This window comes from Rana temporaria, chromosome 1 (genome assembly GCF_905171775.1).
Source record: "Rana temporaria chromosome 1, aRanTem1.1, whole genome shotgun sequence".
NCBI classification, from domain to species: Eukaryota; Metazoa; Chordata; class Amphibia; order Anura; family Ranidae; genus Rana; species Rana temporaria.
Window position 1 is genome coordinate 538961493 of NC_053489.1, and position 14599 is coordinate 538976091.

Sequence of the window (14599 nt, forward strand, 5' to 3'; positions counted from 1 at the left end):
ATGCATTATTTTACATTCTCCAAGTAAATCTTGTGTTGATATTGTATACCAACATTGAGGACGCTTTTGTGAAACTGAAATACTATAATGGACTACCTCATTGTGCTCTGAATTTTATCTAGTCCCATTAGTGCACAAAAAGAATTATATAATTATAAGATTTCTTTGACAAAATTCTCCCTACAAGCTTAATTTTTAATGTCATCAAAATATTGTTTAATTGTAATACAGTGGATGTAGTCTTAACGTAGTTTTTAGAGCCTAAACTGAATGTGAGTACATTTTATAGTGAACACAAGCTGAGCAGCATGTGCTAAAACCGCTGCTGTATATTTATTTTTTATTACAGGTATTTTACAAACTTCCATACACTCACATTAGTCCCTGCCCTCAAGGATCATACAATCTAAGATTCCTATCTCTTATAAATATACATGCACACATACTAGGGACAATTTAGACAAAAGGCAACTGCCCTATTAATATGTCTTTGGTGTGTGGGACAAAACTCAACCAAGTACAGGGAGAGCTCCATGCAACCAGAAGAGATTGTGTCGTGGTTGGGAATCAAACCAAGAACCCCAGTGCTGCAAGGCAAAAGTGCTAACCACTGTGCTGCTCTTTAGAGGAATAAATCTACATTGTAATCTGTGGTTTTACCACCATACTGTATTGGTTATATTGATTGAATGCTAGCTTGCTCTGTATGTTCTGCTGTTTTAAAAGTAATGTAAATTGCATATAGAGATTACTGAAATAACTGTCTGCTATGTAATATGTGGGCTATTGTCCTTGCATATTCTGATAGTAGCTGGGTGTTTCCTTACCTTTCTGTACTTTCATGAAATGTTTTATGTAAAATCCATTATGCAAGTTCAGTTCTTGTTATGTTAACCAGAGAATGCAGATATACTTTTGCACAGGTGGGCTGTTACCTGAGTATACAGACTATTGCCTTAGGGCTCATTCATTACATGTGCAGTAATCTGTGTTTCTATGCACATGAACAATATCGGTCACTGCAAAGGCACATAGAAAACAATGGTTTTCTATTCACACCACAATGTTGTGTACATATCTGTTGCAATATGTTGCACTGAAATGCAATACAGTCTACATTCCTGTGTGATTTGTGTGCAATCCCTGCAGTGCAATTAGTCAGCCCATTCATTTGAATGGGCTGAAAATCACACTGGACCACACAGAAGTAGTGCATGAACTACTTTTGAAAAAGTGCCATACCTAAATCACATGGTACTTTTCTACCATGTGACCTGATGCTTGCAAATGCACTGCTTTTTCAATCTGAGTTTGGGATGCTGTTCACCATGTACTGGCACCCACAGTAGATCGTAAAAGTCAGCTTTGTGGTGAGAACCAGCTCTGAATGGACCCTTACAGGGCTCCAGCCAAGTGCACTCAACATCAATAAATACTGACAATTCAGAGTGTCTCTGTTTTATGCCTTTAGGGGCTTGTTCACAATAGAACGTGGTGCGGAAATCAACATTTCATGCACTTTTCCGGAAACCACATACAAAATACACTGCATTTATTTTATTTTTTATTAATGATAACCATTCATTTTGTCCAAAGTTAGGCTTTAAAGAAGACTTGTGCCAAAAGAAATACAAAGACCGCCATTTCTGATCTTTACCTAAATATGCTCATTGTCAGCTGTCTCTGACATTCCCAGTCACTGCCCCAGAACAAATATGCAGATAGTGAAGTCAAAATAGAACTCATAATCAGTATATTTATTCTAAGTCAATGGCTCAGAATATAGTAAAGCCCAGTAGCATGTCACCAGCATTTTCACAAAGAAAGGTCATCAGTGGAAGCCATCTTGTTTTTCTTAAGCCCAGGTTTAAACTATAACCAAAAAGGCTAAACTTTTTTTAGTATTGTATAGAGTGGAGTGAGATTAAAACATCTATTAGAATTTCATTACTGTCTGTACCCCCATTAGGGAGATTCATCCTCTCTATTTGTCATGCTTACTGTTATTATAAAAAGAAAGTCCCAATTTGGAGTGAATTCCTCTCACAACCTTTTGGCTATGGTACAGGAATTGAAAGGAAATCTCTCCAGTGGGACAGAGATGACAAAAATAAAAACTGACATGGGGTATGACCCTCCTTTACTTTATCCAAAATTAAAAACACAATTGCCTTTAGGACTACCTTTGTTGTAAAGGCAGACAGTTATTTATCTTAATGCATTTTATGCATTAAGATAAAAAGCCTTTTGTGTGTAGCAGCCTCCCCAGCACCTCCCTAATACTTACCTGAGGTCCATCTCTATCCAGTGATGTCCACGATCCCTTCAGCTGTCCGGGATTCTCCCTCCTGATTGGCTGTGACACAGCAGAGGTGCCATTGGCTCCCATGGCTGTCAATCAAAGTCAGCTAGCCAATCAGGAGAGAGAGGGGACAGGGCCGAATGGCAGCTCTGTGTGTTCATTCAGCTGCTTGCTGTGGGAGCACTCGACAGTAGGGAGGGGCCAAGAGCACCGACGAGGGACCTGAGAAGAGGAGGATCCAGGCTGCCCTGTGCAAAACCATTTCACAGAGCAGGGAAGTATAACATGTTTGTGTTTTTTTAAACAAGACTTTACAATCACTAAACAGAGAAAAATACATACACATGAATTCAGTGCTTGGACAACCTGCTTTGGTTTTATTTCAAATACAATAAAATATACAATGCAATACTGTGTGTAAAAAGGTGTACATTCCCTGCTTTACTAAATTTTATGATTACAATAACACTCCTAGACCTTACATAACATCCCCTTTCTAGAATTGTGAATTTTCCTTAAAATGCTTTTTAGAAGTGCTAACATGAATTCTTTACCATTCAGTTTTCCACCTTTTTAGCACACAACAGAGGTTATCTGCAGCAACTTCCATAACAGTTTTACGTTCTTACATTCTCCTATTGCTGGCTTGACAAACTACATTTACCCATTGACTTATATGCATTTTTTTTTAAATCCTGCTCTCTTCAATCTTGGCTCATTATTATTTGAAAATCTGAATTGTTAATTTATGTTATCACTGGTAAAAATTCTGAATTTATTAACTGTCAGTTTTAATAGGACTTTTAATTGTATGCATTAATAAATAAACAACCAGTGGACCTTCACAGAGTATGCCCTCTTGTTTTCCTTTCGTGTCTTCTTGACATCATTTTGTTAAATAGAAAATATTCAACTCATTCACATAGTAACAAATAACAAGACTGAAAAAGGGGACTCCCCCCCACAACTAATAAAATCAGCTCACGTTCCTCCTTGTGGAAATACAAAAATGCAGGTTTTTTTATTATCCTTCTTTACTACGGTCTCCTCTATGTTCTCCTTCAGTGCTTTTGCTATAAAATCAATGACAATTTTAGCAAGGCAATACTCTTATGTTCTCTTCTTTATCATGACTGTATTCCTTGAGGGAACAGATTACTACTTTTCCACAACTCAGTGGCTGTGCCTCAAAAACACTTACAGCAAATCTGTTGGAGAAGTACAGGTAAAGAAAAGTGCTAGGCTCATCAAACAGGCATCACTCCAGGTACACTTACATCTGAACATGACTGTAGATTCGTAGATGTCTGTGAAACTGGGACACACACAGAGTCCTTAGGTTCATTGTTCTGATTACTAGTGTAGCTCTTTGTTGCAGCTTTCCTGGCAGTGTCGGGGCAGTTCTGGACAAATATTACACGATTGTAAGCCTTTAGTCTTCTCCACAGCTGGATATAAACTTTACACTGCACATACATAAATACCAAACCTCCTGTAAATCCAATAGCCACAACCACCAGTTTTGTCCAAAATGGCCATTCCAGGACACCTATAAAGACATGAACAACAGATAAGAAAAATACAATCAATACAACCATAATTAAAGAGAACTTATTTTTCCAAAGTTTGGGTCAAGTTTCAATAGATATTTACATGCTTAAAGAGAAGTATGGCCAAAGCTTTTTTTGCCAATACCTCTTGTGGGTTATAGGAGTGCTCTTCTGTGTTCCAGAGTCGGCGGAGAGTGGGATAATGCCTGACATAGCAAAGCTCCATCCAGCCGCCTGATTGACTGCTGCCTCCACCTCACAGCATACAGCGTAAAGCTAGAGCGAGCTGCACTCGCCCCCTCTCCGACCCACTGCTTCAGTGAGCACTGGAGGAGCAGAGTGGAGAGCAGTGACTGTCAGTTACCACTCTACAGTTTGAGAAGGCCAGCTGAGTGATCGGCGGTTATGTGATTACTAATTTCTCTGGCTTATATCGGATGTGGGAAAGCTGCAGCGTCAAATCAATGCTGCAGCATAGAGGGGAGTATGCAGGTTTATATTTTATTAACTCCATACTTATCCTTTAGTGTGGGTTGTACTTAGTGTTGCTCATAATTAATCTACAGGACTGTTTTGTAAGAGAACATGCTGTATGCTGAAGAGAGCATTCTTATATAACCCAGAGATTTTAAGTGCCTCTTAATATGGATTCCATCTTGCATGTTGGAAATCATAAACACTTATATTTCAGAAATGTTCAGGATATAGATGACATGAATAATTTACTTAATATACAGTACAATAGGAAGTTAAAATTAAACTATTGTAGATAAGTCAAGGTGTAGCATATAAAGGAAAATTCAGCCGGCCGTTCCCTTCAATGAAAAACACATGTCAAAGTCTATAGTAGAGATTGAGGCAGATAAAATTGTATGCAAATATTTACAGTAACTAATAGGACGGCAAAAGAGGAACAGCCAAACTCAGTTGTTAGAGTAAAAGTGTATAAAATGTATCTGCCTATATTTCTGTATATACTTATTGTTTTGATGTGATTTTCTATGAAGGGAATCTCTGATGATTGTTTTTTTTAACACTTAAAGCAGGACTTCACCCCTTCACCCAAAAGGGAAGTTCTGCTTGTTTACCTCCCCCCACCACTACATTTGGCACTTATTTGGGGGGAGGGGGGTGGATACCTGGTTTTGACAGGTACCCACTCCCACTTCCACCCAGGTCGCTGCCTTGATCCGAGCATAAGTTTACTCCACCTTTGCCTGCAACCTTCTGGGACAATTCACAGGTCCCAGAAGACAACAGGACCATTCACAAACTGCAGCATTGCTAGCACATGCACAGTTGGAAGCTGTCTGTAAAGCCGCAAGGCTTCACTGTCAGTTTCCCATAGTTAGGACACCAGTGCCTGGAAACGAAGCCCATTGAAGAACCGGCTTGGGTGAGGGCAATGCTGGATCCTGGACAGGTAAAATTCAGCATTTGTAGCAGTTGACTTTTATTTTTTGGGCAGAGAAGCTTCTCTTTAAGGGGCATATTGTTTATGACATGTTTATTTCAAACTGACAGTGGTATCTGCCATACCAAATGTCATGTTTTCCATTTTTGAAAGCAAAACATTTAATACTCTACTAGCAGTCAAAAGTATTGTAACAAGAATAAACTGTAAAATATCAGCTAGGAAAATATTTTACATGAATTATCACTTATTTCAAATAGGTAGAATTTTTCATATGAGAATTGTGCACTTTTCCAAAGGTCGAAATAGTGGTGAGTCAAATGTACCTGGGTTCGATTTGAGCAGGGTTCAGCTAAAATTGGATTATGTTAGCTATGTTAAGATACCGAATCCAAAACGATTGGAATCAATTATTCATTTGCTTTGTTATTAGGCTTGAGATTGTAAAACAAAAAATGGTATGGGGACTGGGCACTGACCGGGGGAACATATGCTAATTCCAAAAAAATGATTTACAAAATGTAATTCAGCCAGAAGCAGTACATTTTTTAATGATTAAAATTAAGCATTAAACATTTTTAAATAGCCTGCAGCAGTGAAATGTTTTTTATTTATTATAAATGTCTGTATTCATTTTTCCAATAATACATATACATTCACTCACATTTCATTGTCTGCTCTCACAGGATGATGAGTGAAAAAAATTCAATGCGCTACTGTGAGTATACAGTTGTGATAATAAAGCGGTGATAATAAAGTGTACAAAATATATCTGAGGCAGCTATATCTAGGGGTGTTCACATAACACAAAAATCAAATATAAATAAACAAGTGATAAGCGCTTCAAATATGTGATCGAGATCACAACAAAGGATAATACCAGTAATGAGTGCACAAACACAATATGTGACTGGACTGTGATTGGTGAAATAAATAACAACTGGAAATAAATCCCAAAAATAGCACAAGGAATGTGGACCTGGAATGGTGCAAATAAAGACCTCTGTGCAATTACAAATGTCCTACAGCAATAAATGCAAATCGTGAAAGTTCAAAAAATGAATGGATGGATGATTAAAAGTTCAAAATGTGACAGACAGTCTATAAACAAGGTGAATCTGATAAAGTGAACTTCTAGATCTCTGCTCTCTTCCCTCAAAAGGCTGGTGGACTATCCTCATAAGTAATGTAGTGCCCTTACCTGCAGGGTACTATATATGGGCATATAGTGTTGTCTCCACAACGTGATGGTCTTGCCTCTCCAAATGTGGGTTACTCCTACTGTTCCAGCTGCTGGGTATCTCCAGGCTCCGTGATCCAGAGTGAGAGGTGGGATGAGGGAAAAAAGAAAGAGTGCCTCCAATGGTGTAGTGGGTTTAAGCTCAATCGGATTTATTGTGGCAAATAACAAACAAATAAACAAAGCAGGGATGGGCGCATGCAGTAACACGTTTAAAATTCCCGGGGACGCGGCGATCTAAGTACCGCCTGACGTCCGATGGCCTCCGGCTTGTGCGGGTGTGTATATCGGTCTGACTCCCTACGGCGTTACGTCACGCACCTCGTGACTTCATCCCTGACTTCATCCCCTGATGAAGTCACGAGGTGCGTGACGTAACGCCGTAGGGAGTCAGACCGATATACACACCCGCACAAGCCGGAGGCCATCGGACGTCAGGCGGTACTTAGATCGCCGCGTCCCCGGGAATTTTAAACGTGTTACTGCATGCGCCCATCCCTGCTTTGTTTATTTGTTTGTTATTTGCCACAATAAATCCGATTGAGCTTAAACCCACTACACCATTGGAGGCACTCTTTCTTTTTTCCCTCATCCCACCTCTCACTCTGGATCACGGAGCCTGGAGATACCCAGCAGCTGGAACAGTAGGAGTAACCCACATTTGGAGAGGCAAGACCATCACGTTGTGGAGACAACACTATATGCCCATATATAGTACCCTGCAGGTAAGGGCACTACATTACTTATGAGGATAGTCCACCAGCCTTTTGAGGGAAGAGAGCAGAGATCTAGAAGTTCACTTTATCAGATTCACCTTGTTTATAGACTGTCTGTCACATTTTGAACTTTTAATCATCCATCCATTCATTTTTTGAACTTTCACGATTTGCATTTATTGCTGTAGGACATTTGTAATTGCACAGAGGTCTTTATTTGCACCATTCCAGGTCCACATTCCTTGTGCTATTTTTGGGATTTATTTCCAGTTGTTATTTATTTCACCAATCACAGTCCAGTCACATATTGTGTTTGTGCACTCATTACTGGTATTATCCTTTGTTGTGATCTCGATCACATATTTGAAGCGCTTATCACTTGTTTATTTATAACTGCTCTCACAGGAGCTTCAATACATTTCATCAATAATTTCAACATTAAAATTAATATAAAAATAAACAACAAACACACACATCCCCTATTATTTGTTTTACTCTATTGGTGTGGTTTAACCCATCCACTTACCCTTTCTGTCTTTTAAGCCATCATGGGGTTCCCTATCCAACTTGCCCATATTTTCCCATATCTTTCCTCGTATCCTCTATTGCAGTATGCCTCGCTTTATAATGGTAAATTATCATTTACCTGATTTTTCCAATGGATCAATGAGGGGGCCTCCGCCTTTTTTCCAGTTTAGCACTATTGTTTTCCTTGCATAAAATAGCAATAAACCCACCTGTGTTCTTTTTATTGTTAAGACAATGTCTTTCCCTATCAATCCTAATAGGCATATGGTCGCCTCTTGATCTAACAAGACTGTTGTTGTTATTGCAATTACTCTCAATACCTCCCTCCAAAATATCATTATCTTTGGACAGGACCAAAATATATGTATAAAATTTCCCGGGGTACCCACACATCTCCAACAATCCTTGTGGCTTGAGGGAAATATCCTGTGCAATTTATACGTGTATAATAACTTATATGCATTATCTTAAATTGTATTAACCTATCACGGAGTGATTCCAATATCTAGTGTGAATTTCTCCAGATCTCTTCCCAGTTCTCCTCTACCAGTTCTGGAACATTTCTTTCAAAGTATTCCCTAATGTAATGGCTCTGGTGAACGGGAGTGAACCACAACTGCGGCTAGCAAGAATTTCAATGCACGTCTCTATGTGAGATTTCAGTACTAAGCCCAAGGCGTCACTCCAATCAGAGATCAGGAGTTTGGGGGGTCACTACATCATCTCTCTCACATATAAAGGAATGCGTTGAGCTTCTAAAGGCGGAGGTATTACAACATGCGTCCAACCCCTAGCGTTAAAAGATTCCAATGCACAAAAAGATTCCAATGCACTACTGTATGTAAGTGATTATCAGTATCGGACCCGAGGCGTCACTCCAATCAGAGAACAGGAGTTAGGGGGTTCTCTACATCATATCACCTTTACATACAGAAAAACATTAGGCCACTAAGGGTGTTGGTATGAAATACCCTCAACCCTTAGCATAGAAAAGTTAAGGCGAACATGTTCAGTCACCTAGGGCATGGGCCCATAAACAAGTACCAACTTATGTCAAGCACGTAGTAAATAGGATTTCTGATAGCAACTAATAGTTGCATAAGAGAGGCATACATATAGCTCAGCTAAGTTGAGTATGTATGTCCCTTTAAGATACTCTACAGCGGACAGCTAGAGATACACTCAGTAATCCCAGGCAGCAAAATAGTATTCAATAATCCAGATTTAAATACAGTACTTCATAAGGGCAATATATGAAGCAGGTAACTAAGCAGAAATAGTACTTAATAGTACTCTTAACGAGGTTAGCAGGGGAGCTCCAGGATTCCGTAGTGCAGGATGGTCTCCAGCTCAGGGATGGATGGTAGCTGTAGTTTGGTAGCAGGCAAGCCGGCTGCGGGTGACAATAATAGAACAACGTTTCTATTGAAGGTAAATGCCTTTATAGGCAAGAGACAGGTGCAATGCATAAGCACTGAGTGCAGCACGGCGGTGATGTGAGGCGCACTTCCGCGTTCATCGTGCGGGCGCCGCATGCGTTCCAGCGTGGAACGCATTACGGCGCTGAGAGCGCCTGTTACACCTAAGTTTACTCATATCTGATGGTATTGTCTTTAATAGGTGTGTATAGAGAAATTAAATTGCCTTCCTTTCGCATTTCTTCCTAACTATTTGTTCTAAATCTGGTTCTTTTATTTGAGGAATACCATCTGGAAACTGGGCCGATAGAGCATGTACCAGCTGTCTATATTGGAATTTATAACTCTCTGGTATGTTCTTGCCTTGTTTTATTTCTACAAATGAAGCAATTCTATCTTCCTTTATTATCTGGGATAGCTTTTTGATTTCATATTTGGTCCATGCCCCAGGCTCCAACATGGAGTCCAGATGTGGAAGCTCTGGATTCCTCCATAAAGGAGTATTTGGGGATATCCCAGTATTCAAATGTCCCTCTTTTTCTAGCCCCACTTTCCATATCTTGACTGTTCTCATTGATGGCGTTCATATTTAGATTTCAGCCCCCGATATGGTAATGCTTGGAGTTCTTCCACTGAACCCACTACTGCAGCCTCTAACATTGTAGCAGGGTTAGATTTGTCCAAGTTCAACCATCCCCTTACTATTGCCAACTGCACCACTAGAAAATATCCGTTTAGGTCGGGGGAACGAGAGTCCCTCCTGTAGCGTCAGCTTCATCAGCGTGGTTATTTTGATTCCAGCTGTTTTGTTCTTCCATATAAATGTGGAAAACATACTTTGCAACTGCTGAAAAAAACTTTTTGGTAGCCATTGTGGAGAGTTTTTAAATAAATATATGAACTTAGGGAGAATCTTCATTTCTATTAGGTTGATACATCGTAACAAGGATAGGGGTAGTGCCTCCCAAGCCCTTATTTTTTTCTTAACTTCTACAGGCTCGACATTTAGTGTTCGTAATTCTTCGGTTCGTCAAAATGTTATTATACCCAAATATTTAAATTCTGTTACCCATTTTAATGGTGTATTCACCACTGCTGTTTCATGTGCACCTTGATCTATTGGGAATAATATAGACTTATCCCAGTTTACTTTTAGCCTCGTAAACACCGGAAAATTATTCAGCAATTCCAGGGCTCCCTCTAATGAGGGTCCTGCATCTCTCAGAAACAACAACATATCGTCAGCATATAATGCTACTCTCTCTTCTAACCCCCTATACATAGCCCTTGAATATTTGGAGAAGTCCTAAGTACCTCTGCCACCGGGTCTATCGCTAATGGAATAGGACATCCCTGTCTCACTGGGGGGTGAGGTGGTTCCCCCTGAACCAAACCCACCAGACCACATGCCCTCAACATGTAGGTGATCTCCCTAGCAAAACACTTGATGAGAACAAGGACCTCTTCCCCAAAACCCTGGCTTGGTGGTTGTGAGGGTCTGTGGGTGGGGGGCTTATTGAAATCCAGAAGCTACCTTTAACAATAAGAGGAAGCTCAAATGCTGGCCTACCCCTAAGTGAAAGAGTAAGGGGTACATAGTAACCCTATCTATTCACTAAAAAAAATAAAAAATAATGCTTGTGAAGCAATCCTATACAATATATTTAATTATTTATTCAAAAAGGACCCTTTTATATAACCTTAGGCTCATTTGGTGAATGCCAAATAGTTACCTACATCACTTCTGCATTTTACTGCAAATTTTAAGTAATTCACCTTTGTGTATGAGCAATATCGTCCTAAACATTTTATTTAAAGCAGTAAATGCAGCTTTTACAAAACAATTTAAAACATTTTACAACATTTTAGCTGCAATAAATATTTTTGTTGAAGTACATAGTTTTCTAGGTTAAACAGGACAGACATTTTCTTTACAGCCCACTTGACTTTATAAATACATCAGAAAATCACTTTGTTTACTTGAATGTCAAACCAATATTTTGTGGCAGTGTTGTTGTTTTTTCCTCCATCGAAATAAATATGTGATTCACAGGCATAATTTTCTGATTGCACAGAGTTTTTAATTTTATACAAAGAACCTCTTTGTCAGACACAGAAGCTAAATAGTTAATAGCTAATTTATATTTAAATTATATTGATTTGTGGTCAGTTTTTTTTAACTTTTTTTAATAGCTAATAGCTAATTTTATATTTAAATTATATTGATTTGTGGTCAGTTTATTTTAACTTTTTATCTGAATGTTTACATTTTTAAAAATTTGTAATTTACATCATGTTTGTAATTGTGTAAGAAATGTAATTATAAATTTACATTTAATGGGGAATGTGTCTATAACATAAGAAACAGAGCATGCTTGTGTTTTTATTTTTTTTATTTTAAGAAGAAAGCCCAGCACTGTTTGTTGTTTATTGTCTTTGACCTGAAATCCACCTGAAATCTTGTATGATCTAGCAAGCAGGGTTATAAGACAGGCAGATAAATAAGGATGCTGTAATGATATTTTACTTTTGATTTTACTTCTTAAATACACAGTTTTATTTTATTAATATATATATTAAAATATTTACGTTGTGAATTCTCTGATCTATTCACTGGAAATATATGCAACTTTTAAAGTCCCAATGTCTTTAGTGATTTTTGTACAATTATTGTGTGATGTGTTGCTAGAACTAATATAAGTGGGGAGATATATTTTATAACATTTACATGCAATTTTTCCATATCATCAATATAACACTTTGGGGTGGATTTACCGAGGGAAAAGGACATGTTCACTTTGCAAGAGAATTTTCACTTTGCAAGAGTGTTATCGCCTATCTTGGTGAACGTGGGGAAGAAGCTATGCTGACTTCATTTATATAATGTGCAAGTAATATTTTTTTGTTGTTGTTGGTTTTTTTTTGCCTTGCACACGATTGAGAATTCTTTGCAAAGTGGATTTTCAACATGTTAAAAAAGTTAAGTGAAAATCTTTTTAAAAGAATATTTTCTTGCAGAGTGAGAATGCTTTACTACTTTAGTAAATCAACCCCTGCTCTAGATATTCTGCATAATCTTACTAATGTGCATAGTAAAAAGTATAGACACTTTTAAAGATCTTCTGCCTTAAAGTGTAACTAAAGGCAACATGTTTTAGTTTTTGATGGAGCAGAGAGGGATTGGAACATTTGCCCTTTTTTATAGCTGTCTGTGCCCCTGTTAGGGAGATTCACCCTCTCTACTTGTCCTGTTTACTGAAGAATTTTAAGGGAGGGAAGGGTAACAAACCCCAGGACTTTTAAACGGTGTCAATAAATAGAATGAATAGATCTATTTATTGACACCGTTTAAAAGTCCCGGGGTTTGTTACCCTTCCCTCCCTTAAAATTTCTTCTGTCAATATGGGATGTGGTGTCTTGACATTGATCTCCTATGCCTCAGGTATCCTTTCTTGTCCTGTTTACTATTATCAGAATAAGTGAAAAAAATGGTTTGACACCAGAAAAGTAATAGAGTGAAAATATATTACTTTGAGATTCCCTCACTTTGCAGGGATTTCCTCTCACTTCCTGTTTTGGTTATGGGACAGGAAGTGATAGTAAATATCCCCTATGCCACACAAATGGCAAAAACAAAAGGATAGGGGTAAAACCCCCCTTACTCTATCCAATTTTTTTTAAATATAGTCAATAGGGTATCTGTGGCCTTTTCCTATTTTAACCACTTGCCGACCAGCTCAGGCCGATGTACGCCGGCAAAGTGTCACTGCTGTGCAAATCGCCATAATTGTATGGTGACTCCTTTAGGAGCTGTAGCAGGTGTGGTTGCACTGCGGGGGACCCGATGCATATGGCCGGCGGGCCGGTGGTCACCTGCGGTCATAGGCACGAGACCCAGAACTGGGATTTGTGTGTGTTAATACACAAATCCCTGTTCTGACAGAGGAGGAGAGACAAATGGTCTGTTCATATCTGGCTTCTCCTCTTATCAGTCCTATCCCCTCACTGTTAGAAACACACCTAGGGAACACATTTACTTCTTGATCACCCCCTAGTGTTAACCCCCTCCCTGCCAGTGACTTTTACACAGTAATCGGCACTGTTCGCTGTAAAAATGTTAATGGTCCCAAAAAGTGTCAAAAGTGTCCAATCTGTCTGTCGCAATGTCGCAGTCTCGAAAAAATTGCTTATCGCTGCCACTACTAGCAAAAAAAATATACAAATTCCATAAAAATTCTATAAATCTATTCCCTATTTTGTTAACGCTATAACTTTTGCACAAACCAATCAATATACGCTTATTGTAATTTTTTTTTACCAAAAATATGTAGAAGAATACATATCAGCCTAAACTGATGAAGACATTTATTTTTAAAAATGTTTTTTTGGATATTTATTATAGCAAAAAGTAAAAAAATATATTTATTTTTTTCAAAATTGATTTTTTTTTGTTTATAGCGCAAAAATTAAAACTGCAGAAGTGAACAAATACCACCAAAAGAAATCTCTATTTGTGGGAAAAAATTACTATGCAGTGGCATATCCCGAAAATGGCCCGGTCAGGAAGAAGGTAAATCCTTCCGGGGCTGAAGTGGTTAAAGGATAATTGTAGTTTTTATAATGTTAATTCAATGTGCATGTGAAAAAGGAATGCCTTTTGATAAAAAAAAAAACTTGCGTTAATTAAAAATGTTCTAATTATATATGTACTGTACATGGTACATGGGGGCAGCCTTTATGGTCTTCTCATCTCACTGATGATTCAAAACAATAATAATTAATAGCCAGATTAATATTATTTGTAGTTGGATATGGTAATGCTGACATTGGTTAGTATAAAGTTCGAATTGTAATACATGCACTATAAAAGACTTGATTTCTGTGTGGTGCCCAGATTCCATTATTATTATAGCGGTGTCTTTTAGACATGGCAGTTTCAACATAATTTCATGTGTTATAGTAGCCAGATATGTCTTTTTTTATATGATCTAAAAGTTAGCAGGCATATTAATACAAATGTACTGTAACATGCCCCTCCTGCACAAAATCATTACTGCTATGCCATTGATAAACAGTATACATTATATCCATAACTCCTGACTCATGTCTTGAAATGCACAGTTAAATTCCATAATCAAAGGGAATATGACTAAACCAATGAGCAGTCTGTCCATGACCAGGTCAAGTGGACTCAGGCCAGGGGTATCCAGCCCAGGACCTCAAAAAGTTTCACATCTATGGGAGCATCCCCTATGCTGGTAGATGTACTTCTCCAGTCTAAAGCCTCGTACACATGACCGATTTTCTCTGCAAAAACCAGCAAGAAAACTGCTTCTTGCCGAGAAAAACGTTTGTGTGTACGAGGCTTTCAGGTTTCTCGTCTGGAAATCTGGCCAGAATCTCGACGAGAAAAAATGAGAACCTGCTCTCA

At 38.4% G+C, this 14599-nt stretch overlaps 1 protein-coding gene across 1 annotated transcript in view; it reads right to left on the reverse strand.

Annotated features, from left to right (window-relative positions):
* Positions 1–2651: 2651 nt before the first annotated feature.
* The window catches only part of MARCHF1 (membrane associated ring-CH-type finger 1), a 478593-nt gene continuing 466645 nt past the window's right edge, over positions 2652–14599 (reverse strand). The window contains exon 6 of the mRNA XM_040332758.1: positions 2652–3851. Coding sequence (XP_040188692.1) covers positions 3550–3851 — 302 coding nt within the window. The 3' untranslated portion in view covers positions 2652–3549. The remainder of the gene's footprint in view (positions 3852–14599) is intronic.